The sequence below is a fragment of the Triplophysa dalaica genome, chromosome 5, assembly GCF_015846415.1.
Source record: "Triplophysa dalaica isolate WHDGS20190420 chromosome 5, ASM1584641v1, whole genome shotgun sequence".
Taxonomy (NCBI): domain Eukaryota; kingdom Metazoa; phylum Chordata; class Actinopteri; order Cypriniformes; family Nemacheilidae; genus Triplophysa; species Triplophysa dalaica.
This window is the reverse complement of record NC_079546.1, coordinates 17,500,356-17,527,256: the sequence shown is the minus strand read 5'-3', so window position 1 is coordinate 17,527,256 and position 26,901 is coordinate 17,500,356. Positions and strand designations below refer to the sequence as shown.

Genomic DNA, 26,901 nt, shown 5'->3' with positions numbered 1-26,901 from the left:
TGTCGTCGGCATAACAGTGATATGAGAAGCCATGTGCCTGTATGATGGGTCCCAGTGATGTCGTGTAGATGGAAAAAAACAGGGGTCCAAGCACCGATCCCTGAGGGACCCCAGTGATCATGTGGTGAGCCGTGGACAGCGAGCCCCTCCATCACACCCTGAAGGATCTGTTGGAGAGGTAGGATTTGAACCAGCAGAGGGTAGAGCCTGTGATTCCTAGTGATGACAGGGTTGCTAGCAGTATCTGGTGATTGACAGTGTCAAACCCTGCAGATAGGTCTAGCAGAATCAGGACCGAGGATTTAGATTCCGCCTTGGCTAGCCGCAGTGCTTCTGTGACCGAAAGCAATGCCGTCTCAGTGGAGTTGTTTGTTTTGAAGCCAGACTGCTTGTCATCCAGTAGTTTATTCTGGAACAGGTAGGAAGACACCTGGTTGAAAGCTGCCCTTTCAAGTGTTTTTGCTATAAATGGGAGGAGAGAGAAAGGTCTATAACTGTCGGGAGTAGAAGGGTCCAATGTTGGTTTCTTCAGTAGGGGCGTGACCTGGGCCTGTTTGAATGTGGATGGAAAAGTGCCGGTGAGCAGGGAGGTGTTGATGATGTGTGTGAGTGCAGGTGTGAGCGAGCTGGATATGTCCTGAAGGCGATTGGAGGGGATAGGGTCAAGGGGACAGGTGGTGGGGTGGCTGGAGAGAAGCCTGGTGACTTCAGTGTCCTTAAGTGGGGTGAAAGAGGAGAGTTCGATGGTTGAAGTGTGGGAGGTGTTTCCCAAGGTCTGAGGTACCGAGAATTGTTTGCTGATGGATGATGTTTTGTCAGTGTAAAATACAGCAAAGTCTTCCGCAGTCAATGATGAAGTGGGCGGGGGAGGATTGGGGCAAAGAAGAGAGATTAATGTCTTGAAAAGCTGTCGAGTGTTAGATGCATTGCTTACCTTGGTGGTATAGAAAGAAATTTTTGCTGTGGTAACACTAGCAGAGAAAGAGGAGAGTAAGGTCAGCAGGGTTCTTGGTCTTGCGCCATTTCCTTTCAGCAGCCCTGAGTGTACTACGTTGTTCACGGATGATGTCAGACAGCCAGGGGCAGCGGGGAGTGGCACGAGCCGGTCTGGAGGACAGAGGACAAAGGTTATCTAGACATGATGTAAGTGTTGAGCATAAGGTGTCGGTGGCAGTGTCAGCATCTATAGAAGCAAAGTTGGAGGGAAGAGAGGATGTCACTCTGGCAGAGAGTGTGCTAGGGGAAAGAGAGCGAAGGTTCTAAGGTCTAAAATGAACGGGTGGTGGTGTTGGTGTAGTGCATGTAGGAAGGAGCATGTTGAAAGTGATGAAGAAGTGGTCCGAGATGTGAAGAGGTGTTACTTGAATGTTATCTGAGGTGCAGTTACGAATGTAGATGAGATCCAGCTGGTTACCAGATCTATAAGTACTGGCTGTGACGAGGCGCGTGAGGTCGAACGAGGCGGTGAGGGTATGGAAGTCAGCAGCATAGGGTTTCTCCAGGTGGATGTTGAAGTCCCCAAGGACTACAAGAGGGCCGCTATCCTCCGGAAATGATGAGAGCAGCACATCTAACTCTTCGATGAAGTCGTGAAGAGGACCTGGGGGACGGTAAACTACAACAACGCTGAGCTGAGTGGGAAAAGTGATATTAACAGCGTGGTATTCAAATGAATAGTTTTTGCATAGGGAAGATAGAGTGGAATATTTCCAATCATTGGTGATAAGCAAACCTGTGCCTCCTCCTCTTCCAGTTTGGCGGGGAGTGTGGGAGAAGGAGTAGTTTGTGGAGAGAGCAGCGGGTGTGGCTGAGTCTTCAGGACGAATCCAAGTCTCAGTAAGACCAAGAATGTGAATCTCAGACTGGCTGGCAGACGCATGGATGAAGTCAGTCTTGTTCACAGCTGACTGGCAGTTCCAGAGACCCATAGATAGAGACAGAGGTGTAAAAGGGGAGATGTGAATGGGACGCGCTTGAGAGTGTGTGCGTCGTGCCTTGCGTCTTGTGTGAGAACGCGGTCTACAGTAGAATACAGGAATAAACTCGAAACACAAGTTAGTAGACAATTAAATGAAAGCTAAGACATGTTAAATATACTGATGTGCCTTCCCGGTGTCTTTGCTCGGTGGAGTCGCGCAGGAAGAGTCGCAGGTCTTTACACTCGTCGGTCTTCACACGATGAGGCTGAACACAAGGGCTGTTGCTACCGCTGACGCTTGGCGCGACAGCGCAGAGGCACTGCTTAAGTATTTGTTGAGATTAGCGAGAACAGAATACAGCTGGAACACGCCTTCTCGATTAGCAAAACAAAGTCTGTACAACTTGAATGGGCCGCGGATCAAACAGCGATCAACTAGCTCGATGCTTTTAAGTGCAAACTTGTAATGTCAAGCCGTAACGAGCGACTAACGGCATATTAAATTCAGTACAGACGCAACAAAAAGCGCTAACAATTTAGCAATCAGTCAACAAATCATTAAATAAACAAGCTCCAATAATCTGTTGAAATTTTAAACATAACTTGTGATCCAACTTGTGGATCAACACCTGTTGCCCATCCAACGATTACCCATCATTTCAAGTTTTATTTTGTATAGCATTGATGTTGCATTCCGAACACACAAATACACACATGTCAAGTTCTATCTCCCGTTTTCTTATAGGTCATATTCATCGGTGGAAAACTCTCATGATGTTCAGAACAGAGAAGACCCTGCCATCAGCGCACTACACCAGCACCAGAGGAAACTTGAAGAACAGAGAACTCTGCTGGATGAGGTGACACAATAGTATCATTTTACCAGCATTTTAGCGCTAAAGTTGGGTTGCACTGAGAACATTTATGACTTGTAATACATTACTGTTACTTAAGTGTTTGACAGGAAGAGATTTAAAGACTTCTGTGTCATGCAGCTGACCTGTATAGAGCAGGACCTGAAGGAGAACATACACAGTGAGGAAAAGAGACAACAAGAACTGGACCTAGTGAGACTGGAGGAAAATCGCATTTGCTGGAGAAGTCTGTCTTTCCTCAGCCTCAACCAGCGCACAACCAAGTGTGTTCTACAACTCCAAGAACACTTTAACCAGCTTTCAAAAATGTGAAAAACAATAAAACAATTCCAGCAGGTTATACAATATATTTTAACATTTGTTTCTTTGTTTCCTGTTAGACCCTGGGTGACCAGCTACTATAAGAACATACCTATGCACATCTACTGCCTTCCCATTGAGACTGTTGTCTGAAAACAGAACAAAAAATGGATTCAAAGATGAAGAAAGTCTGCTTTGTAAAATCGATGCATTCCATGTCCGTGGGATACATTTTGTTACGTTGTCATAAATAAAATTATTTTCCTATTACAAAATTATCTTTTCCCAAACTCCCACCACTACAAGTGAGAAAATACATCCTTGGTAGAATGCAAAGCAGATAAAACCAATGAATGAATGTTGAAAGTGAAATGTTAATTTTAGTGAAACAATTTTACTTTTGCACGCTCAAATAATATTGAAAACATGTTGAAATTTCAACAAACCAACATTATTGTGAAGAGTGTTTGCTTTAGTTGGGCTGCAGTACTTTCAATAAACTTTAACTTTAAAATGGAAGTAAACAAATAACTAGAAACCGGTGGAAGTGATTAAACAAAGAGTCCAGGCAATGAGTTATGGGAAATGTCGTGTGAATGATAGTGCGGTTGTTGATAAGAGTGCCCTCTGGTGGAGCATGAATGGCACTGCAGCTGGAAGCTGTGACAACACTTGAGTCTGTGTGCATTATCTCTGAAAACAAGCAAAATAAATATGTGAGAATAATGTAAGTACATTAGCTAGCAAGTTAAAAGTATGTCTAGCTAAGGGGTCGGCAATCCGTGGCTCTCGAGCCACATGTGGCTCTTCTGCCCCCTTGCTGTGCCTCCCTGCAGCCTTTATTGTTATTATTTTCGTGTGATACAGTGGACATAGTTTATCAAACTGACCAAACAATCAAGGTAACAGATTTGACATGGAAAATATAGTTTAATATTTTGTCATTCAAAACAAATGTCACATCCTTTCTAAGTATACTTCTTTTACGGTCACAACTTCACCCGATGCTGCTGCTTTCATAAGCCATTCCATTCCATTTTCTACCGCTTATCCAAACTACCTCGGGTCACGGGGAGCCTGTGCTTATTTCAAGGAGTCATCGGGCATCAAGGCAGGATACACCCTGGATGGAGTGCCAACCCATCACAGGGCACACTCACTCACTCATTCACTCACGCACTCACGCACTCACACCCTACGGACAATTTTTCCAGAGATGCCAATCAACCTACCATGCATGTCTTTGGACCAGGGGAGGAAACCGGAGTACCCGGAGGAAACCCCCGAGGCACGGGGAGAACACACACACACACACACACAGGTATTTAGTATTTACAAGGACATCATGTAACCACTGTGGTTTACGGGGACATCCCTTGCCTTCCAACATACAATTAAAATGGAAATCTCAAACAATGTTTAATGGCCTCATTAAGATACATCTCACTTAATAATTCTCTTCTGACCATGCAATTATAAAAATATGGCTAACCTGTTTTTTCACAGGCATGTAGGGTCATCCATATCAGGGTTTGTTAGGACATAAAAGTTTACAGGGACTTATTGTGTAAATCAAACATACACATAAAGCAAAGTGGTTTATAAGGTCAAGCATGGTATACCAGGGCTAGTAAAAAAAATGAATAATCAATATTTGTGTACATGTAAACATAGTCAGAGTAATCAATGTAGGAACTTTGTAGCAGTAACATCTTAATTTGCTATAATGCACATCACAAATGATGAACTTGGATACAGTAGGTGTGATATGGGCTGCCGTTTAAATATTTTCGCATCTAATGAAATAAAAAAACTTTCTATGGACGTACTTCATCGTTTATCTGCATCATTATGTGGAAATATAATGAAAATACCTCTGCAACGGTTGTCCAGACATTGTGTTAGCGCTGTGTCTGAAAGATGGAAGGAGCGGAGACTGCTGGTAGTTGTTGGTAAAACATCTGAAAGGCACGTTTACTACTAATCGTTGGTTAAGGTGGGTGACACTAACACATGGGCACTTTGGTCATACCAGAATAAATGCAATTAAACCATTAACAGTATAGGTGTAATCACAACATTACCAAAAGACACAAGACTTCAACAACCCACATTTCACGAGTTCACCTACACATATAACAGTGATGTTGATAGGGATAATGATAGAGCTTGGTTATGAAGGTTATGCGTATTTGGCGTGCTGTCCGGGAAGCGGGCTCAGAGCTCGCCAGATCTATCCGAGCCCGAAACACTCTACCTTGGTACGAGTGAGTGCGCCGAGCTCGGAACCGGTCTGAGCCCAGAGCACACCCCCCGGGGTTCCTGCGGGATATTTAGCTTTGGAGAGGAGTAGGGGTGGAGGAGGGATGCTTAATCTTAGGAGATCGAGCAGGTAAGATGGTTTCCCTATTTATTAGCGAGCTTGCTAGGGCTAAATGTGTACAGCTGTGATTGCTGATTATAGACCAGCCGGCTGATTATATGCTCCGGCTCCTCCCGAACTTTGTTAATTAAACATCATTTGAATTTCAACAATGGTGACAATTTACTGAACTGCTTTAAGCTGGGTGCATAGTACAAAACTGATTCATGATTGTTTGTCACCATTGATGATGCTTGTATGTCAAGTGTCTAAAAGTGTCTCACAAAACCAAAGAACAATTTTAGGAAAGAGATCTTTCCATTATAACAGCTGCAATCACTTTACCAAAAATGTTTTTAAAGGACTGTAAATGCTTCATTACAAAATCGCACTTATTAGGCGCTTGCTTACCTGCAAGTGTGCGCATGCTCATGTCCGTGTTAATTATCGACAGAATTATTGATCGAATATATTTCATTGTGATTTCGGCAAGAGATTTTAGAAATATCTGCCTTCACCCATTCAAGTAGATAGGACTGTGGTCTTGCTATGACCAAAAAAAGCTGCCAGTTCGAGATGCAAACATGGCTTCCGAATGACAAGACTTTCTTCAATGGACTTTAACCAGATCAAAAAGATCAATGACAATGATTATCAAACCCTTACAGAAAGTAAAGCGGCAACAGAATGGACAAAGACAATGCACTTCACAAGCAGCTTTATTGCAAATATAAGCAGCCACGAAACTTGCTGAGAACTGCAAGTAGAGTTTAAAATTGTTCAGCTGATTTGAAATATACAACACTGCCATATGTACATTTTAATAAATGTTGTAATGCAATCTTGTCAACAGAATAAAGTTTAAATATGTATAATGTAAAATATATGTAATGTTAATGTGTAATGTATAACTTCAAACCCAACAGATGTACAGTTTGCCTGCTTAGCTTAGTTATTTAAAAAATAGTTCACCCGAAGATAAAAATTCTCTCACCCTTATGTCATACATCCATAAGGAATACATCCTGTAAACATCTAAGATGGCATTAGGGTGGATAAATTATGAGAGAATTTCTATTTTTTGGTTAACTATTTTTTTTAACAGTGTCCAAAATTTCATGCAGTTACAATGCAAGTCAACAGATTAACTTCTAACAATAGATAGTGAAAAAGTATAATAACATTTAAAACTCTTTTAAAAACATGAGAAAAAAGCTTAGAACAGAAAAATTGTCCAAGTGGGACACCGGTTTGATACTACGGAGCCGTTGAAGGGACATTGGCGGAAAAAAAAAACAGAAGTGCGCACGAGAAACTTTTTGCGTGCTCACGAGTTAGTGTGTGCTTGTTATGCATAAAAAGGCCTTTAGATAGCACCAGTTTAAATAAAATGTAGATTAATTAGAAATTAATAGGTACGTCTATGCAGTTGGGAGGGGATATTTTAAAACGTCTGATGTAAAACATGCACAACGTGTATTAATAAATGAAGACAGTAACTTTTAAAAGGCTAAATTCAGCACACAGTTTAGGGGCCAAATACTATTACTGCTTAGTCTTATGTATGGGAAGAATCCCGGTGGCCTTGTTCATGTTTGTATAATATATAAACTTGTATAGTGTTTGTCCTACAGACCGCCAGGCAGCGTTTCAACAACGCGCTGCAGGGTCGATCCACCTGCGCACATAAAATGAAAAGCTTGTATTACAATTTGTTAAATACATGAAGCTTCAATAAGCTTTATATTGATGGTATAGATTATTTTACATGTTATATCCATGCCATTTCTGTGTTGTGCGAATTATATGAAGTTTTAAAACAAATTAAACAGTTTTTAATTTAAATATATATATTGTTAACCGCAGAGCATGCAGGCGACTTTTCTTTATTAAGCCCAACCAGCTTTTATGCACGTTTATAGCAGACTACAAATCTTAACGAAGAACTGTATCACTGAAATCATGTTTTTATCATAAAACAAGTACCCGGGCCGGGCTCTCGCGTAGTACGAGTTAGAGGCACAAAATACATTGCGCTTTAGTCTAAATGTGTTTTAATGAAAGATGACCGAGGTTCCGTCAGTGCAGAATACATTTAAGCCACCGTTTGCCCTCACAACAATACAATATAAGCATGTATACTTGTTTAATGATCAAAATCTGGTTACAGTGATATAGTTCTTCGATATAAAATGGACTTGTACTGGGCTATAAATCATTTAAACTTGCTTGGCAATCTGGTTGGCCTTATTTGTTTAAATAATAGAGAAAAGTCGCCTGCTTGCTCTGCATTTAAGAATACATATTTACATTGAAAACTATTTAATTTGTTTTAAAACTTTGTATAATTCGCACTACATGGAAATGGCCTGGATACATCACATATAATCTATATCGTCAATAAAAAGATTATTGAAGAAGCTTTGTGTATTTAACACATAGTAATGCTTGTCATTTTATGCGTGCAGGTGTTCAGAACGCTGCCTGCCGGTCTGTAGGACAATGGATAAACACTATACGCGCTTATGAAATAACCGATTCGTCAACGAATACCACGATCACTCTTATTTATATTATACAAACATGAACAAGGCCACCGGGATTCTTCCCATACATAATAGACTAAGCAGTAATAGTATTTGGCCTTTAGCTGTGTTATAAATTTAGCCTTTTAAAAGTTACTGCCTTCATTTATTAATAAACGTTGTGCATGTTTTACATCAGACGTTTTAAAATATCCCCTCCCAACTGCATAGACGTACCTATTAATTTCTAATTAATCTACATTTTATTTAAACTGGTGCTATCTAAAGGACTTTTTATGCATAACAGGCACACACTAACTCGTGAGCACGCAAAAAGTTTCTCGTGCGCACGAGTAAAGTTTTTATTTGGCCAATGTCCCTTCGACGGCTCCGTATGACACACTGCATATAGATATGGTTAAAAACATGTCTGCCGCTTGTAAGCTATGCCCTTATTCCGCACAAAGTCTCTAATGTTTTGTATGGTTCGAGAGTCAAGAACCGGGTGTTCTGCCTTCTTGCAAGCCTCACATTCAGGCAACGTTGCAAGTTTCCCCTTTTTGATGTGCTCTCCAAAGAATTTCATTACGGATTTTATCTCTGAAGGGGTCCATGGTCTTTTTACATAGGTTCTCTTTGTTTTTTGTCTTTCCATCTCTAATATAAATACACAAATACAATGGGTTAATACAAATTGAACATAACAGTAAAATCCAGTTTAAGAAAGTTGTTAATGATTACATTGCAAATACAAACTTTGAATAAACGCCAGTCATACCTGCATTTTTACTGGATGAATTGGCTCCTCCTGGCTCCCCTCCTGCCTTTTAACCTACACAATGTGTAAAACAATTGTTCAAAATACTTTTTTATTTATTTTCATAACATATTTATCAATTAACAACAATCATGTTTGTTTCCCTCTCAGACTTGAGCTACATAGAGCAAATACATAAAATAAGGTTATTTCTGTCAGGAACACTGTCTTCAAATATTTAAACAATATGATATAATTAAGGTTAGTTCTGAGCAAACTCTCCGCCCGTTCATGCAGCCTTGCATGGACAGAGCGGGAGCGCAGCAATACTACATGTCCACCCGCTATCGGAACCAGAACAGGTCCTGATGCGTAACAGGATAAAATTAAATGACCCGACAGATACAGGGGGATGTGGTGGAGATGGGTACGGCGGTGGATTTTGAGTGCAGCACGATTAAGCAGCTGATAAGAAGCAAAGAAAGGCAACTTAAATAGGATGCAGTCTACTGTGTGTAGGGATGTACCAATAAAAAAAATTCCTTTAGCGATCCGATTCAGATATCCGAATTTCTACCAGTGCTTTAATCTAAAACACTCAGCTAGTACAGTCTCCAGCAAAATACAAAACAAAACCAGGTATCAAAATACAGGACTTGGAATACAGTTCCAAGGTTTCCTGATTTCTGTCCTTTTTGAAGTTTAAGAGTAGCAGCTATGGGTAATGCAACGGATCTGATTTGAATGGGACCCGTCAGTCCGATTCTCGATCCAGCAAAAAAGACCCGTATCGACTCCGATTCCGATTCACAGTATCGGATCAGTGCATCCCTAACTGTGTATTGTATGACTATTGGAAAATGTTGATTAGCTGCACTATATCTGATCGGCTGTCACAGGATCCTATTCCTTTTATTGGGCAATTCTCCTGGAAAAGCATGGCAAGGCGAACAACAGACCCTGCCCACATGCCAACCAACAAGCGAGGGGCCACCTAACTTCAAGATTATTTGCGCTGTGTTGAGATTGGCTGCGTCTATGGACCTGCAGCTCGTTACTCTTGCGATAGTGAAGTTTAGGTGTGTCTGTTTATCCACAGCATTTGTTTGATAGATGTTATATAAATGGTGGATACAATGCTGGATTTGCAGATGGTTTAAAACTGATAGATGGCACGGTCCCAGTACTAAAAGATGTCAGACATGAAGTCAAAGTAAGTCATATGTCTGTTTTGTTGGCAATTGGTGTGTACGTGCATAACACGAAAGGATTTATGTGATGTGTTGCGTTCTCATGCTGAAGTTCCGTCCCACTCTCCCCACTAGTCCCTGCCCTAGCAGCTTGTTTTTCCTGAAATAATTGTACAGCTGGATCTCAATTTTATAAATGTGATCAAAGTAAATACTCTTCTAAGATACGAAATAAGCAATACTACTGTATGGGCACTCAAAATGAATATGAGATTGGCAGAAACTGCCTGTGTAACCCGATCTGTAAATCATAGCATATCGTATCCAATATTTTTTCTTACAGTGACAGCTAAAGCTGAATGAGGAATATAAACAGACTAATGCCTCTCTCCTTCTAAATCCTAGTCTCTGGCGCAGTTGGGAATCAAACTGCATTCTATGCTTGAGCAACAAAGTTTAAACTAACTTCACAACGAAATATAACTAATTTACCATTGAAAACAAAACTAAACTCTTTCATGGCTGCATGAACAGTTAGTACAGTTATTACGTAAATAAAGTGAATTCGATTGAATAGGGAATACTGATTTTTCTACAATCCCCAGCTAAAATCCCAATTAAATGAAAAAAATTACGTAAACTGTACCATAACATCTGCCTCATACGATAAAATGGCACTGCTCAAATGTTAATTTTGATCAGAAGAGAATAAAATCAAATGTTAGAGCAAGTCCGCATATTTATTCAGTGGAGGACGAGTAGGAGTCTTCCCTTTGACAACGCAATATCGCTCAAGTAGGAGTGTGACGTTGTTCTATATCAGTGGCTGGCCTAATAACAGCCATGCTGATATAGAGCACAATCATACTCCTACTTGAGCGATTTTGCATTATTTAAGGGATAGTTCACACAATAATGAAAACTCTGTCATCATTTGCTCACCCTTAGATTGTTATGAACCTGTATAGATTTCTTTTTTCTGCTGAACACACAGGAAGATATTTGGAAGGATGTCTGATCTCATTCCTCATTGCCTCCCATAGTATTTATTTTCCCTACCATGGCAGTAAATGGGGGATGAGATTGGACATCCTTCCGAATATCTTCTTGTGTGTTCAGCAGAACAAAGAAATGCATACAGGTTCAGAACAATCTAAGGGTGAGCAAATGATGACAGAATTTTCATTTCAGGGTGAACTATCCCATTAATGATCCCTCTGCCCTTGACAAATACCTGCGATCGTAGCAATATACATTTTACCTAAATATTAAATTAAGTAAATACCATAATTTCCAGAGGTTATATGTTGGGGTCTGGTCTCACTGGTGTCTTCATCACTGTCATCCTGATCATCATCCTCATCTGTAAAGTCTTACAAAACAAACATTGGCAGAAATGTCAAAACTGATCCTTTTAGCCCTCAAAATTAAGCCTCAATATTTAATATAAGCTCTATAGAGCTATACAGCTCTAAAATATGAAGGGACCACTTCAAATTTGCTTTAAATCAGCATTGTTAGATTGATTGCCATTTCACAACAGTAAATTCCAACAAAAGTACACCTCAGGAATGAAAATGGCCAAAGACACATTTCAGAAAAATGTGGTTGTCACTTCACTTTTTTGTGCTTAATGCTGTTCTGTACACACAGTTCACTAATTTACAGGAGTGACAACCACATTCCCTACCGAATTAATTAATTTTCCAAAACTGGATGCACTGTACATAACGGAACTAAACACCTAGTTGTTAATGACATATTTAAACGCCCACACCAGAGTTGTGTCTTCGTCTGGATGTGAGTTGCAAGAAAACAACACTCAGAAAAGTCTTTGGTTTCACAGATTTGACATGGGGCTAGCCTCTATCAGGACCCCTTCGCTAAAGCGACTGTTTCCAGATTGCTATCTGTATGTACTGTAGAATTGTTGCAGAATTGACAATAAAGCAGACTTTGCAGTTTTTTCCCAAAAAGAAGTTCTCAAACTCAAAGAAAGAATAGCCCATAATTCACCTTACATTTTTTTAAATATTTTATAAGAACAAAAAGCTGCACGTCTATCAGTGGTAGTTTAGTTTTAAATTACAGACAAAAAGAGTCTTTAGCAAAACAAAAGATACCGACTGGGTTATTTTCTTACAGGTGCGAGACACCAGAACGTTGCTTTGATTACCAGTGTGTTAAATGTAGTTGTCACTCCTGAAAGTTTGCAGTGTTTATGTGGCCAAAGTTACCCAACCGAAAGACCAAGACACATTAAATCAGGGTCAATGATCATTTTACATAGACACACATAAACTGGGAAATCAAATTTTGGAATGGTCTCTTAATTTTCATAGAGCTGTACAGCTACGTTACATTTTTTTACCGTACCTTTGATTTCATCAAGAGTTTTTCCTCTCAGTTCTGGCAGCATTCCCTTTTCAAGGGCTAAAAGCAGTTTGGAAATTTTGGCCACCTGAACCGTTGCATCAGGTAGTCTATAATATTCACGATGCACACTGATATCGTGGCCTAAAAAGTCTGCCAGTTGGTCCAGTTCATTGTGTTTTAGATTCAGAATTTGAGATGTTGTAGCCACATGTTTTCTCAGCTGTGTGGATCTTAGGTACTCTGGATGACTTGCTCCACACTCAGCAGCAAACTTTTTAAGACAGTCATGTCCTCTGTAGAAGCTATTACCTTTTGGTGCTGCAAAAAGGTATTCATTGTCTTGGAGAACACCACATTGTTTCCGTTTTTCAACAAGCAGTTCCAGAGCTTTTGTGATGTCTGGGCTTAGTAAAACAGCAACTTTTCGTCCTCGCTTTCCCTTTAGCTCAACTCTTGTGAAATACTTGCACAGACGCTTCTCATAGGCAGAAAGTCCCAGCTCTTCAAAAGCGTAAGAGTCATCTCTTTGAAGGAAATTTTTTAAGGGCATCTTGGAGACCTCTCCCACACGACGTCTGTTGAAAAGAATGATCCTAGTCAATGTTAGCCTGGCTAGACATGCGTAGTTGTGCTCTGTTGTGTTTTGGCTAAGCTCTTGAAAGGCTGATTCTGCACTTCTCTGTAGATAGTCGTTAAGCTTGTCGATGTCTTGAGTGAGTGGTAATTTGGTGGGCTTGTTGTACTTTAAATCACTGATGGTGCATAAAGCTTTATGAGATATGTATTCAGACCACTTCGTCTTATACAGCTTTTGGAATGCCTTTGCACTGTTGGTCAACTCTGCGTCTTCAGTAATAAGAGCACGGCAGTGAAGAATCTCGCTAACTTTCAGTAGGGAGTGTCCAATTTTCAAAGCAAGGCTTGGTGTTTGATAAGAATGTGTGTCTTGGTTGAAGCCTGCTGCATCTTTAACTGCGTCTATGACATTCATGAAATTTGCTGGCTTCATTGCATCTTCCAGAGTAAAAGATGGACATTTTTTACGCAATGCAAGTATGAATCTCGCAAGCTCACGAACCTTCTGACATATGTATTCATGCTTTGTTTTGTTAAACCCATGCCGATTATATAGTGACTGAGCAAACTGAAGAAGCCCAAAATCATTTCTCACCACACGAGCAATTTCATCATCATTCATTTGACTTAGTACTTTCATTAGCCCATCATCAACTTGACCAGAGAAAGCAGATTTAGCCACTGCTGCAATGGTAAGAACTCTCTGTCTGCCCCCAGCAGACTCATCTGACATGGCTGGTTTAGATTGGCATCGCTTCATGTGTCTCCACAGCTCCTGTCGCACAAACATTCCCTTGCAATATAAACAAAATTCATAACTTTTGTGTGCCGATTCTGTCCGAACTGCACGTCGTTTTACTTTTATGGCACCTTCTCCATTTCTAAAAACACGACTGTTGTGATTAAAGTTGCCTCTGTTTCTAAGGACTTCGAGCAGTTGTTTCCTTTTCTTGGATCGGGCAGGTAAACTAAGTGCCTTGGCTATCTCCATATCCTCTTTAGCATGGACTCTGAAGTGTCTTGCTATTTTGGACTGTGGCTCCCCACAAACAAAGCAAAAATTCTGTCCTGGTTTAGCTAGAGTGGTAGAATGGTCATCTTTTGAGGATTTGTTGAGAAGTTCCGTGTTTTGTTTGATGTTGTATTGTGTATTGCTGTGCAGTCAATGGAAAGTGAATTTTCATCTGTTGGAGCTGTCATCTTATTTGCAGTAAGCATATCTAGCGGACTACTAACTGCAATTTCCTGATCACTGTCAGTTTCCATATCTGATGCAGAACAGGGAACATATTCATCTCCAGATGACAATTCATCCACTTCACTTTCAGAAAGCATCTGCATGAGCCGATGAAAAAGCACTAAGGGTTAGTGTTATGGCATTGCTTTTAATATTACATGCATATAATAAGATGTTATATCTTCAGATATAGTTATGTATGGTGAATGCTTATAGAATCGTGTAGTCTTTTAAAACAGTGTGGGTGCCATACAGTGAGGCAAGCTGAAAAAGTATAAATCATGATTAACTCAATTACTGGGGTATAGGTTGAACAATAGTTAGCTTCAAATTAAGGGTTCAATTCAATTCAAGTTTATTTATATAGCGCTTTTCACAATGTGTATTGTTTCAAAGCAGCTTTACAGGGGCAAACAGGAAAAACAGAAAAGTTAAAACACAGCACAGTGCATGGTATTTATACAACGAGTAAGTTCATTCTAATAAATAACATCTAATTTCTAAATAAATAAATAAATAAATGAATGAATGCAGTCTCCCGGTGAGCAGGCCAACACTGCCCTGCTGTGGCGAGGAACCCAAACTCCAATGATTGATTAATGGAGAAAAAAACCTCGGGAGAAACCAGGCTCAACCGGGAGGGCCAGATCCCCTCTGACATGTCATAGCTGCTTTTTAGTTTAGCATTTAATATCAAATATTTTAACTTCAGCATTAATAAGACAAATAGTCCGTCTTTGCTCTTGGTTGGGGATGTAGTGGTCTGAGCTGGGATGGTCCGATGGTCATATTTCTCTTGGCAGCTGGTGGAATTGCCTTAGATGGAGCTGGGATGGTCAGTCAGTCTGCAGCTGTATCTGGTGTAATCTCAAATTGGGGATGGGCATCTGTCAATCATCTGGACATGGTGGAACTTCTTCCTACCTCGGGATGGGCATGGGGATGGGCATCTGTCGGTCGTCTGGACATGGTGGAACTTCTTCCTACCTCGGGATGGGCATCCCGAGGCAGAGGCGGAAAGAGAATGAAGAGAATAATTAGCGTAGCTGCTGTTCATTAACTATGCATTAAGTGAAAGCTTGGCTGAAAAGATGTGTCTTTAATCTAGATTTAAATTGGGAGAGTGTGTCTGACCCTCGAATAGTATCAGGAAGGCTATTCCAGAGTTTAGGTGCTACGTATGAGAAAGCTTGTCCACCTTTGGTGGATTTTGTTATTCTAGGTATTGTCAAAAGTCCTAAGTTTTGAGATCTCAGCGAGCGTGATGGGTTGTAACGTGATAAAAGCTCGGTTAAGTAAGTAGGTGCTAAACCGTTCAGGGCTTTGTAAGTAATTAAAATAATTTTAAAATCAATGCGATACTTAATGGGTAGCCAGTGAAGCGATGATAAAACTGGGGTTATGTGATCGTATTTTCTTGACCTAGTAAGAACTCTGGCAGCTGCATTCTGAACTAACTGTAGTTTGTTTATCGATGATACAGGACAACCACTAAGTAGAGCATTACAATAGTCAAGCCGTGAGGTCACAAATGCATGAATAAGCTTTTCTGCGTCTGCAACACATAAACTATTTCGTAATTTGGCAACATTTCTAAGGTGGAAGAAGGCTGTTTTTGTGATATTTGAGATGTGATTTTTAAATGACAGGTTGCCGTCTAATATAACGCCTAGGTCTTTAACTGTATTTGTTGGAGTAACAGTGCAGCTTTCAATTTGCAGGCTGTAATCGGAGATATTCGGTTTACTTAATTTTGGTGCTATAAGTAATATTTCTGTTTTGCTAGAGTTCAAAAGGAGGAAATTACTAGTCATCCAATGTTTTATGTCCTCGATGCACTCTTCCAGTTTGGATAGCTTAAAGGAATCATCTGGTCTTGATGAGATATATAGCTGAGTATCATCTGCATAACAGTGGAAGCTAATTCCATGTTTTCTAATAATGTTGCCGAGGGGCAGCATGTATATGGAGAAAAGCAAGGGTCCTAAAACCGATCCCTGAGGTAATCCATAATTGACTTGCGTAAGATTTGACGATTTCCCATTTAAATGGACGTATTGATATCGGTCTGTTAAGTAAGATCTGAACCATTGCAGTGCCTGTCCCTGAATACCGATATAATGGTGTAAACGATCTAGTAGTATTTTATGGTCTACAGTATCGAAAGCAGCACTAAGGTCAAGCAGGACTAAGAGTGAGATGTTTCCTTTATCTGAAGCAATAAGAAGGTCATTTGTAATTCTAACGAGCGCAGTTTCAGTGCTGTGATGCGGTCTAAAGCCAGACTGAAACTTTTCGTGCATGTCATTATTTTGTAGGAAGGTACACAGTTGAGTTGACACTACTTTTTCTAGTATTTTAGACAAGTACGGGAGATTTGAAATCGGTCTATAGCTTCCAAGTTCATTTGGGTCTAAATTTGTTTTTTTGATAAGAGGCTTAATTACAGCCAGTTTAAAGGGTCCTGGGACATGTCCTAGATTAATAGACGAGTTGATTATGTTACAAATGGGCTCAATTACAGCAGGTAGTAACTCTTTTAATAAAGTAGTCGGAATGGGGTCTAATAAGCATGTCGTCGGTTTGGATGTTGCAATAATTTTAATTAAATCTTCCTGATTTATAGGAGAAAAACACTCTAGCTTTTCTTTTTGGGTGACGGTTGAAACTAATTCTTCCGACAAACTTGGAGGTTTGGTTTTAGCTATGTTGTCTCGTATTATTTCGATTTTCTCGGTAAAAAATTTCATGAATTCATTGCTACCAAGGTGCGGCGGAATACCCAGGTCAGGTGGAGTCTGTTTGTTTGTTAAATTAGCAATTGTACTAAATAAAAACCTTGGATTGTTTTTGTTATTTTCTATGAGGTTACGGAAGTGCTCGGCTTTTGCTTCTTTTAGTGCCTTTTTGTAACAGCTTGCACTCTCTTTCCATGCAATTTTAAAGACCTCTAATTGGGTTTGTTTCCATTTTCGCTGCAGTTTACGCGTTTCTCTTTTTAGGGCGCGAGTGGTGTTATCATACCATGGTGCTATGTTCTTTTCATTTATCCTTTTTGACTTCATAGGTGCGACCGCTTCTAATGTATTAGAGAAAATAGTGCCCATGTTGCTGGTCATGTCATCGAGCAATTTTATATTCGTTGGAAAGGTTATTAGAGAAGTCAGATCTGGCAAGTTCTTTACGAAACTATCTTTAGTAGTTGAGGTGATTGTTCTACCTTGTCGATAACGAGATATACAACTGATTTCTGCAGTGCGCAGTGTACATATTATAAGATGGTGATCGGAAACATCGTCGCTTTGAGGTATAATATCGATATTGGTTAGATCGGCTCCGTGAGATATAATCAAGTCTAGGGTATGATTAAGGCGATGAGTAGGTCTATTGATGTATTGTGTTACACCACAAGAGTCTAGTAGTTCTTTAAACGCCACAGCTAATGGATCGTTAGCACTGTCTACGTGGATATTAAAATCTCCAACAATCAGTACTTTATCGACGTTAACCAATAGATCCGATAAGAAGTCTGCGAACTCTATCAGAAAATTAGTGTACGGCCCAGGGGGTCTATACACAGTAACCAATGTAAGAGAGACCAATGATTTTTTACTTTTGTTTGGAACTGTTATGTTCAACGCAAGCATTTCAAATGATTTAAATGTATGCATTGTTCTCCGAGTAACGGTAAGAAAGTCTCTAAAGATTGTTGCGACACCACCACCTCGACCAACCGGACGTGGCTCATGAATATAACCGTAGCTTGGAGGAGTAGACTCATTTAGACCAAAATAATCATTTGGCTTAAGCCAGGTTTCAGTAAGGCAGAGTATATCAAAACTGTTGTCTGTGATCATTTCATTTACAATAACTGCTTTTGGATTTAGTGATCTAATATTAAGTAGCCCAAACTTTAGGCGTTGGTTTTGCTCATTAAATATATTGTCTTTTGGTTTAATCATGATAAGATTTTTTCTCTGACTTTTAAATAAATTATTATTTGGTTGTATTATTCGGGGGACAGACACAGTCTCTATGCATTTGAAAGCAGTAACATTCTTAACAGTTGGGTGAGAAGAACACAGACTGTAGTTAAAATTTGTACTTACTAGTCAAATGGTGCGTAGCGTCTTTGAGATGTTGTCAGACAGAATTTCCGCTCCAATGCTGCTGGGGTGCAGCCCGTCGGGGCGGAAAAGCCTAGGTCGCTCCCAGAACAGATCAAAATTATTTACAAAGAGCAGCTTCTGTTCAATACACCATGACATTAACCAATTATTAAGCGTAAATAGTCTACTGAACTTTTCGTTCCCTCGTCGGTAAGTTGGAAGCGGCCCTGATACGATGATCCTCGCCGTGGGCGATGCGTTGCGAACAGTATCGACCAGACTCCTGAAGTCCCTCTTCAGGATCTCCGACTGCCGCATTCTCACATCATGACCCCCGCGTGCAGAACTACGGCTCCTACTCTTGCATCCTCCTTCAGAATCGCAGTTACCTGCGCAGACACATCGAGAACACGGGGGCCAGGAAAACAGTGAGTGCGCACCTTACCTTCATTGAAGGAGGCGCGTACGTTCCGGACGATTGAGTCTCCGATGACCACAGCGTTGGATTTCGTCTCGCAGAGGGCGGCAAATCGATTTCTCGTAGAAATCTCGAAGACCGGTCGCGGCGGTGGGGGAGAGGTCATCGCTCCGGTCCTGGATTTCGCCTTCCGCCGTGTGTGTGCAGGTGCAGGAGTGAAGTTCATTTCGGCTCGTCGTGATCTTGAAGCCTGGGCTCTGTGCATAGAAACACACGGAGTAGAAGTGATAGGAGTATTACAATCACGTCGAACACTTACCGCAGCTTTGCGAGCGTCAGCCCGGGATGTTTCCATCGCCGTTTTACGTTCTCGCAGACGTGTTTGCCTCTCGAGTAGATCGTGGATCTGCTTCTCCAATACTTCCAGTTCTGACTGAAGTGCGAAGAAAGATTCATCATCTGCACTCAAAGGTAACGTTAAACACATATCTGAATCATTAGCCATTAGTGGTGTCATAATGAGAACAGTGAGTTAAGCAGTAAAGGCAATATTCAGAAACTAAAGGCTGGGAATGCTAACAGCCTGAGTGCTAATAGCGAATGATCATATAAAACAAATCTATCTGTGCGTTATATGACGATATTTGGTATGGGATACACTTAAGGATAGGTTTAACCCTCTGTGAGTTATCAATTTACAATATAAATATTAAGAAATAACAGGAATAAACGATATATTTAGAAAAAGTTTGACGGAGCTCTGTCTCAAACCACGCTCTCTCAGCAAACAGGAAGTGATGAGGTCCAGGTGTGTCCAATCAATCCAACTCCTCTTGGATGTACTCGCACTAGGCAATCTGAACTGTGCCCGAGGATGTTGGACACCCAAAGCCCGGTTCATTTGACTAGTGTGATAGCTCCGTATCGTGCCCGGGCATAGTTCGTTTCACGGTTCCTGGCTCGCTTGGAAGAGGTGGGCCATAGCACGGTGCGATTGGGCTCGGATGTGGTACAAATGTAGTGTAATAGCAAATGGCATCGGAGCGCAGAACTGAGAGCATGACGCCAATTATGCAACCGTTTAAATTCCTCCTTGAGATTCAGCTGTCACCGTTAAAAACTGATAAACAGCGCACTTTCACGAGCAGGCGTGTGTCACCGCACCCACAACTACTCTAGGTTTGTCAAACATAATCAACATTGTGAAATGATAGCTTTCCTGTAGCTCAGTGGTAAGAGCAAGGTTGTGGGTTCGATCCCAGGGGATTGCAAATACCTATGTAAAATGTATAGGATAAAGCAATGTAAATCGCTTTGGATAAAAGCATCTGCCAAATGCATTGATGTAAATGTAATGTAAATGTACGAAAATAAAGTACGAGAGGGTTATTTAAATGCAAAATGAGCCGTTTACTATCGTAGGACAATGACATAATTTAAGCAAATCAGTCTGTGCAGCACATGCATGAAGTTAAATACCTCTAATAAGCCACAAACTGAACATTGCGATGGATTCCGTTGTGCTGAAAGAGATCGCTTTGTTAACGTTTGCTTCGAAGCAGTCACATCGTAATGATGAAAGCATGCCCGGGTGTGAATGGTAAAGAGCAATGTGAGTGCAGGCCAGCGGGGCACAGTTGAGAGTAACTGGGCTAAATGAGAGTACACCCTAAAACTGCTATGAATCAACACCATGATTGTTGTCTGATAATATTACTCATTTTTTTATAATTAGTTACAAAAAGTTCACTTTGATACATCATATACAAGTAAAGAATCTATTTTAAAGTACATAAACCTTTAAGACATCACTTCAACATATTTTACCAAGTGAATACGGTCTGAGCCATAGATGTTTTTTGGGTTTTGCATAGCACCGAAATGATTTGCTTTAAAATGCAAGGATAACCAATACACAGAATACACAGAATCTTAAGGATTTTGATAATTACCTTTACATTTGACTCCAACCCATTTGAGAGGGGAGAATGGTCCTGTGCAAGTCACACATTTCTCAAAAGAGGACAGTTGTTTGGTCGTTGTACAGTTATGTTTACAAACTGAAAAATAAGCAAACAACAATTTTGATTATAGTTTTACAAGATGTAGATTTTAACCAGTTAGTACTAGGAAATATGGTTTCATAGAACTATAACGCTATTTTAGACTCGTACATTAACAAATATTGATTTCTTACATTATTGAAAAATAAATAAAATGGTTGCTGGCCATAGGCAAGGAAAACAAATACATGATTATACTGTTATAACCTCTATAATTGTTTTGATATTGCAAAGAATCTAAATTAACCTTGTTCTTAACCCTGAAACAAAAGCTGACTCTAATGTGTAGGCCATATAATTTTTCTGGTTAACAATGACACACCCACATGAATAAAATATTGTATATTATTTTATTCCTTTATTAAATTAAATAGACTTGCAAAAAAATATCACATTTATGGAGATGTAAAAAGAAAAATGCACTTTAGAGATACTGGTTTTTTATGGAATATACCTGAAGTTAATGATGTCTCCATTCCCAGGTCATCTTGATCTTGCTGGCTTTGCAATGCTACTATGGCACTTTGGCTCTGTTTTCCAGTGGTAGTTTCAAGCACAGTCTGCTGCAGAAAAAAATAATTCTTAATACGTGATACCATAACATATGGCTTTGTTTTTAGACTGTTGCAGAACCACTTCCTTCATTATTACAAATATCATGTCTTATTGATTTTAAACAGGCAAACAGAATCTTTACAATCAAATAAACCTTTCAGAAAAATATAGACGTCTAAAAACCGGCATGGTGCTTTTAGAACCATAATGCGGATTGGGGACTTCATACACAAGTCCTGATATACCGAACCATGTCCTTGTACACCATGATGGTGTTACACACATATGAGAGACACACTAATGAATTGGTGTCTATGGGACTACATACACAAGTCATGATATACTGAACCACGTCCTTGTACACCATGATGGTGTTACACACATATGAGAGACACAGTAATGAATTGGTGTCAATGTGACTACATACACAAGTCCTGATATACCAAACCACGTCCTTGTACACCATGATTGTGTTACACACATATGAGAGACACAATAATGAATTGTTGTCAATGTGACTACATACACAAGTCCTGATATACCGAACCACGTCCTTGTACACCATGATGGTGTTACACACATATGAGAGACACAGTAATGAAGTGGTGTCTATGGGACTACATACACAAGTCCTGATATACCAAACCATGTCCTTGTACACCATGATGGTGTTACACACATATGAGAGACACAGTAATGAATTGGTGTCAATGTGACTACATACACAAGTCCTGATATACCGAACCATGTCCTTGTACACCATGATGGTGTTACACACATATGAGAGACACAGTAATGAAGTGGTGTCTATGGGACTACATACACAAGTCCTGATATACCAAACCATGTCCTTGTACACCATGATGGTGTTACACACATATGAGAGACACAGTAATGAATTGGTGTCAATGTGACTACATACACAAGTTCTGATATACCGAACCATGTCCTTGTACACCATGATGGTGTTACACACATATGAGAGACACAGTAATGAAGTGGTGTCTATGGGACTACATACACAAGTCCTGATATAGCAAAACGTGATGGCCTTCAGACATAAGGTTGCTGTATGGCCAGTTACAACTGTTATTTTATCTTGAACAGTAGATGAAGGAGCAGAAATTTTACATTAACAATTCTAATAAAGCTGGCCATGAAGTCTAACATACCCACAAACCACCACAGAAAACAACTAAAAAGCATTTGCAGTTCAAAAAAGATTTGTTGATTCTTACCTTACTGTGTTCAGTGTCCATAAAGGCATCTGCTGAAGGCACCTGGCAAGGCTGGTCGTTGGTGGAATTGACTAAATGGACAAAAAGAGAGACATGAATATCAGAAACGCTGAGAGAAAGAACAAAGCTTCCAACCCACTCCTACAGCCCTTTGTCTGCCATGCAGTGGTAGATCCAACCACTCACACAGCTTTAACTAAACTTGTGTCATACAAGTGTAACTATGATCACAAGATGGTTGTGTCCATCATGAGAAGACAAAATGTGGTATTCATACCTGGCATCTCCATTCCCAGGTCATCTTGATCTTGCTGGCTTTGTAATGCTACTATGGCACTTTGGCTCTGTTTTCCAGTGGTAGTTTCAAGCACAGTCTGCTGCAGAAAAAAATAATTCTTAATACGTGATACCATAACATATGGCTTTGTTTTTAGACTGTCGCAGAACCACTTCCTTCATTATTACAAATATCATGTCTGATTGATTTTAAACAAGCAAACAAAATCTTTACAATCAAATAAACCTTTCAGAAAAATATAGACGTCTAAAAACCGGCATGGTGCTTTTAGAACCATATTGCTGGCATTTCTGAAATGAAGCTCACGTTGAGGCTGCTTTACCAATTAACAAATATAACAAGTGAACCAGCATCTAAAAATCACTAAAGTAAATTACTAGGGCTTCCTACCTTACAGTGGACTATTTGTTATTTGATTAGAAGACACGCCTTTGCACAAATTTTAAATCAATTGTCCCAGCTTACTTCAAACGTACAGGCGTTAGTCAATGTCCATAGCCGTTCGCTCAAACATTACAGTTAACTTGAATAAAGGCGTATTTAAATGTGTATTTGTCCAAGGGTGGAAGAGTAACATGGTGGTTAAAAAAATGAGGAATGCAATCCTACGTTTGCCAGGTCTGCTAAGCCCATGCTAATACCAATTAAAATGAATACTATTACTGAAATTATCACTAAACTGAAATGAATAGTCCACCCAAAAATAAAAATTCTGTCACCATTTACTCACCATCTTGTCAATTCAATTCTGTATGATTTTCTTTTTCTGCAGAATAAGACTGCAGAAAAATATGATATTGTGAAGAATGTTGGTAAGCTAACAACAGCGGTTCCTGCTGACTTCTCAATGGTTTCATGTCCATACAATAGAGGTCAATAGGGACCACTGTTGTTAGGTTACCAACCTGCTTTAGAATATCTTCTTTTGTTCTGCAGAAAAAGAAAATCATACAGGTTTGAAATGACAAAAAAGGGAGTAAATGATGACAGATTTTGTATTTTTGGGTGAACTATGACTTTAATGTGACGAACATTTGCACATTACAGTGATTAAAAAATAATCCCGATTACCTTGGAATGCTCCCTTTTCAAACGCCAAGGAAGGTCAGCTCCTCCGTAGTCATAGGTTATTTCTTGGCCTTCAGGAATATTTTTCATCGCAAACAAACAGAGATGTGGCATGCCATTCACCTCTATTTTCAACATTTTTGCATTGGGTTTTTTATCATCATTTACTAGTCTACCCAGGGAGCCATCATCATGTGAAGCATCAATACTGTAAAAAAATGAATTGTTACATCATTTGACAATGAGAAATAGGCATTTCAAATAAGATAGAAACATTTGACTTACCAATAACCATTTCCGTTATGTTTGAAATAATATGCATATGGATTTGAGACTTCACTGAACTTCCTATTGCTTTCTTCATACAGAGTTCCTCGGTATTGAAGAATGAAGGACCCCTTTGCAATACATTCTTTGGCAAAAACGCCACGTCCTGTTAAAATGGTTTAAAAATGTTAAAAGACCTGAGGTACTTAACCTGAACTGTGTTATAAACAGGAAACACATTTTTTGAAATATATATATATATATATATACTGTATATATATTTATTAAGGTGTTCTAAGTATGAGCTTCCAAACTTACCTTTAGTTTCATTGATATATTTAGAAAAAACTGAATTCTTGTCTCTTCCGAAATTAATATGCAGTTCAGCCTCTTGAGGAGGGGTAAGGAACCTGTCTTTGGTTCTTATTCTGGTATTCACTGAAATCACAAATTTAAGAGTCAGTTGTGGGGTCAGAATTATTTACATTAGGTTATATTGCATTTATTGTGTGAATATCAATCTGACAGGCTTTGTTGACACATATGTTGCAATGAACCTATTGTTTATATCAGAGCATAAACATATACAGTATAAACATGTTTATACCACAGTATATTACACTACATTTACTACCAGTTGATCAGTTTGATGTACTACTACAGAATACTATATCAAGCTACAATTTTCTATTGTGCACTATAATAAAAACAATAGTATACTGAAATATTGTGTCATGTGTTTAGAATAGAATTAACATTACGTTTCCTGTACCATCGCGTTGATGTTTCAGGTCACAAACTATTCAGTCGAGTCATTCAAACTGAATCACTAACCAAAGTGAATTGAACCGTTTCCATAATCTTTGTAAAGAATCGACTCAAATGCATGGAGAGGTGCTGAAATGATTTGATGCTTGTCTGGAACATGTGAAAACCTTCATGGAAAGCAAAGGCCTTACCTATCACAAATTGGAGGATGTAGATTGGTTAGAAAAGTTGCACTTCATGTTGGATATGACAAATCACCTGAAAATTCTGAACATAACTCTCCAGGGTAAGGGGTGCACACCCGTGCAGATGCTGGACGATGTTTTGGCATTTGAACGCAATATGACATTGTGCGCCAGAGATATACAGAAAAACATGATCTCTCATTTAAAGTTAAAAGAAGAACATAAACAGTGATTATTTACACTGTGCAAAGGTAGGGAAGAAATGTGGCCTTGCTATGTTGGTGTCACAAAAAGTCAGTCAATGTGGGGGGAAAGTTGTGAAATACCACTTTTTTGTACATCAAGAACAGGTATGTGCCAAATCCATTGGTCTTGTTGATGTGATGGGTGATGTCGCCAAAATTGTCAATAACGTACGCTCCAAGGTGCTGACTCACCGACAGTTCAAGGTACTGTTGGACGAGATGGATGCGCAATATGGAGATGTGCTGTACAAGCAGGAGGTAAGATGGCTGAGATGAGGAAAAGTTCTCAAGAGATTTTTGGATTTGCGTGATAACATCAGAGCTTTTCAGGAAAGCAAGAATAGTAACTTTCAAGTGCCCATGGCACTGAGCATATCAATCCAATCTGAGCATATCACTCCAATCCAATCTGAGCATGTCACTCCAATCCCATGCTTTCTCAGGGTAAGGGCACGTTGTGGCATCCAAAACCAGACCTCTGGAACGTCCATTTCTGGCTCCTGGACGGGACGAGGAGATCCTGAGTGGCCTACCCCCTGTGGAGGTTGAGACAATCACTCAGGTAAGGGAACCTAGTGGGTTTGTGTACCGCTGCATGTAATTTCGGTTCCCCGGACCCTCGTACAAAAAACCCCACATGTCCATTAATATTTGGGCTTCTGGGCGTCCACGTTCATGTGTTATATACTTAAAACGAAAGCGCATCCATTAACAGTCTGTTATAGTAAAGGGATGCAGTAATAGACTGAAAATGAAAGCTGTGCGTTTCCATTCGTTCTGTATTTCTATTTTCGAAGGTTTTAGCTCTTAAAAGGAATACTTTAAATTCATTATTAATTCATAAGTGAATTTAGCTGTAATATTTACATTTTTAACATGTTATTTACATTTTAAAATGTCTATATATGCGGTTTGTAAAAACAAAAAATTGTATATATACACATTCGAAATTTCCACTTATAAATGTCTATTTTTACCAATTCAATTATCAAAGTTAATCTTAAAGCAAATACAGCGTAGCTGAAGTTTTTACATCTATACTTTTCCAGGGGGCGCAGGATGCCGTCAGGTCATCCAGCACAGGGGCCTTCCTGATCAACGTAAGTTTTTTTCCAAAGTGCCATCAGTCACATCCGGCTCTACGCCTTTCTGAACATTGTTTCCCTGTGTTTCTGCAGATGGTGCTGCACAAGACGAACCACGCTTCCCTTCTAATGCTGCGGTACATACTGTTGGGCGGGGCGGATGCACAGTTCTTTTTTTACACATAGACACACAACCCCTGTAAAAACCTGAAAAGCTTGGGTGTCGATGGGTTTGCCTGGAGAGCCCATGATCACCGACCTCTGTACGTCCATCGCCACCCATGTTAGTGTCGAGAATCTGCGCCTTGCTCAGCTTTTATGCTTGTGTGCCTCTAAACAACATGCTGTGTTCTCTCTACCACAGGCCAAAAATAGCCACAACTCAGACAACCGCCAGAAAGTGGCACAGTTTATGTGCCACGACACGTCCACAGCTGACAAGTTTTACGCCGTACACTTAAACGCGAGAAAAGCCATCGAACACCG

General features: G+C 39.8%; 2 protein-coding genes across 7 annotated transcripts; both read right to left on the bottom strand.

The window, feature by feature from the left end:
- Window positions 1-8,361: 8,361 nt before the first annotated feature.
- Window positions 8,362-13,863, bottom strand: LOC130421375 (uncharacterized). The gene is made up of 4 exons (XM_056749199.1): window positions 12,304-13,863; window positions 11,213-11,299; window positions 8,759-8,812; window positions 8,362-8,637 (listed from the first exon to the last, which is right to left on the bottom strand). The coding sequence occupies exons 1-3, from the start codon at window positions 13,667-13,669 to the stop codon at window positions 8,808-8,810; spliced, it is 1,458 nt and encodes a 485-aa protein (XP_056605177.1). The 5' UTR covers window positions 13,670-13,863; the 3' UTR covers window positions 8,362-8,637; window positions 8,759-8,807.
- A 591-nt stretch (window positions 13,864-14,454) lies between these two features.
- On the bottom strand, window positions 14,455-26,143 carry LOC130421374 (uncharacterized). Of its 6 annotated transcripts, none has more exons than XM_056749197.1 (10): window positions 25,159-26,139; window positions 24,451-24,570; window positions 24,151-24,298; window positions 23,869-24,073; window positions 22,777-22,876; window positions 22,500-22,570; window positions 21,161-21,269; window positions 20,596-20,703; window positions 18,954-19,102; window positions 14,455-18,473 (listed from the first exon to the last, which is right to left on the bottom strand). In XM_056749197.1, exons 1-10 carry the CDS (start codon window positions 25,247-25,249, stop codon window positions 18,384-18,386), a joined length of 1,191 nt encoding a protein of 396 aa, XP_056605175.1. In that variant the 5' UTR covers window positions 25,250-26,139; the 3' UTR covers window positions 14,455-18,383. The 6 variants fall into 6 exon arrangements, with proteins under 6 accessions (XP_056605175.1, XP_056605176.1, XP_056605172.1 ...); XM_056749198.1 differs by having other exon boundaries at window positions 14,455-18,316; window positions 18,963-19,102; XM_056749196.1 differs by lacking the exon at window positions 14,455-18,473 and adding an exon at window positions 18,571-18,900 and having other exon boundaries at window positions 18,963-19,102; window positions 25,159-26,140.
- Between the last annotated feature and the right edge of the window lie 758 nt (window positions 26,144-26,901).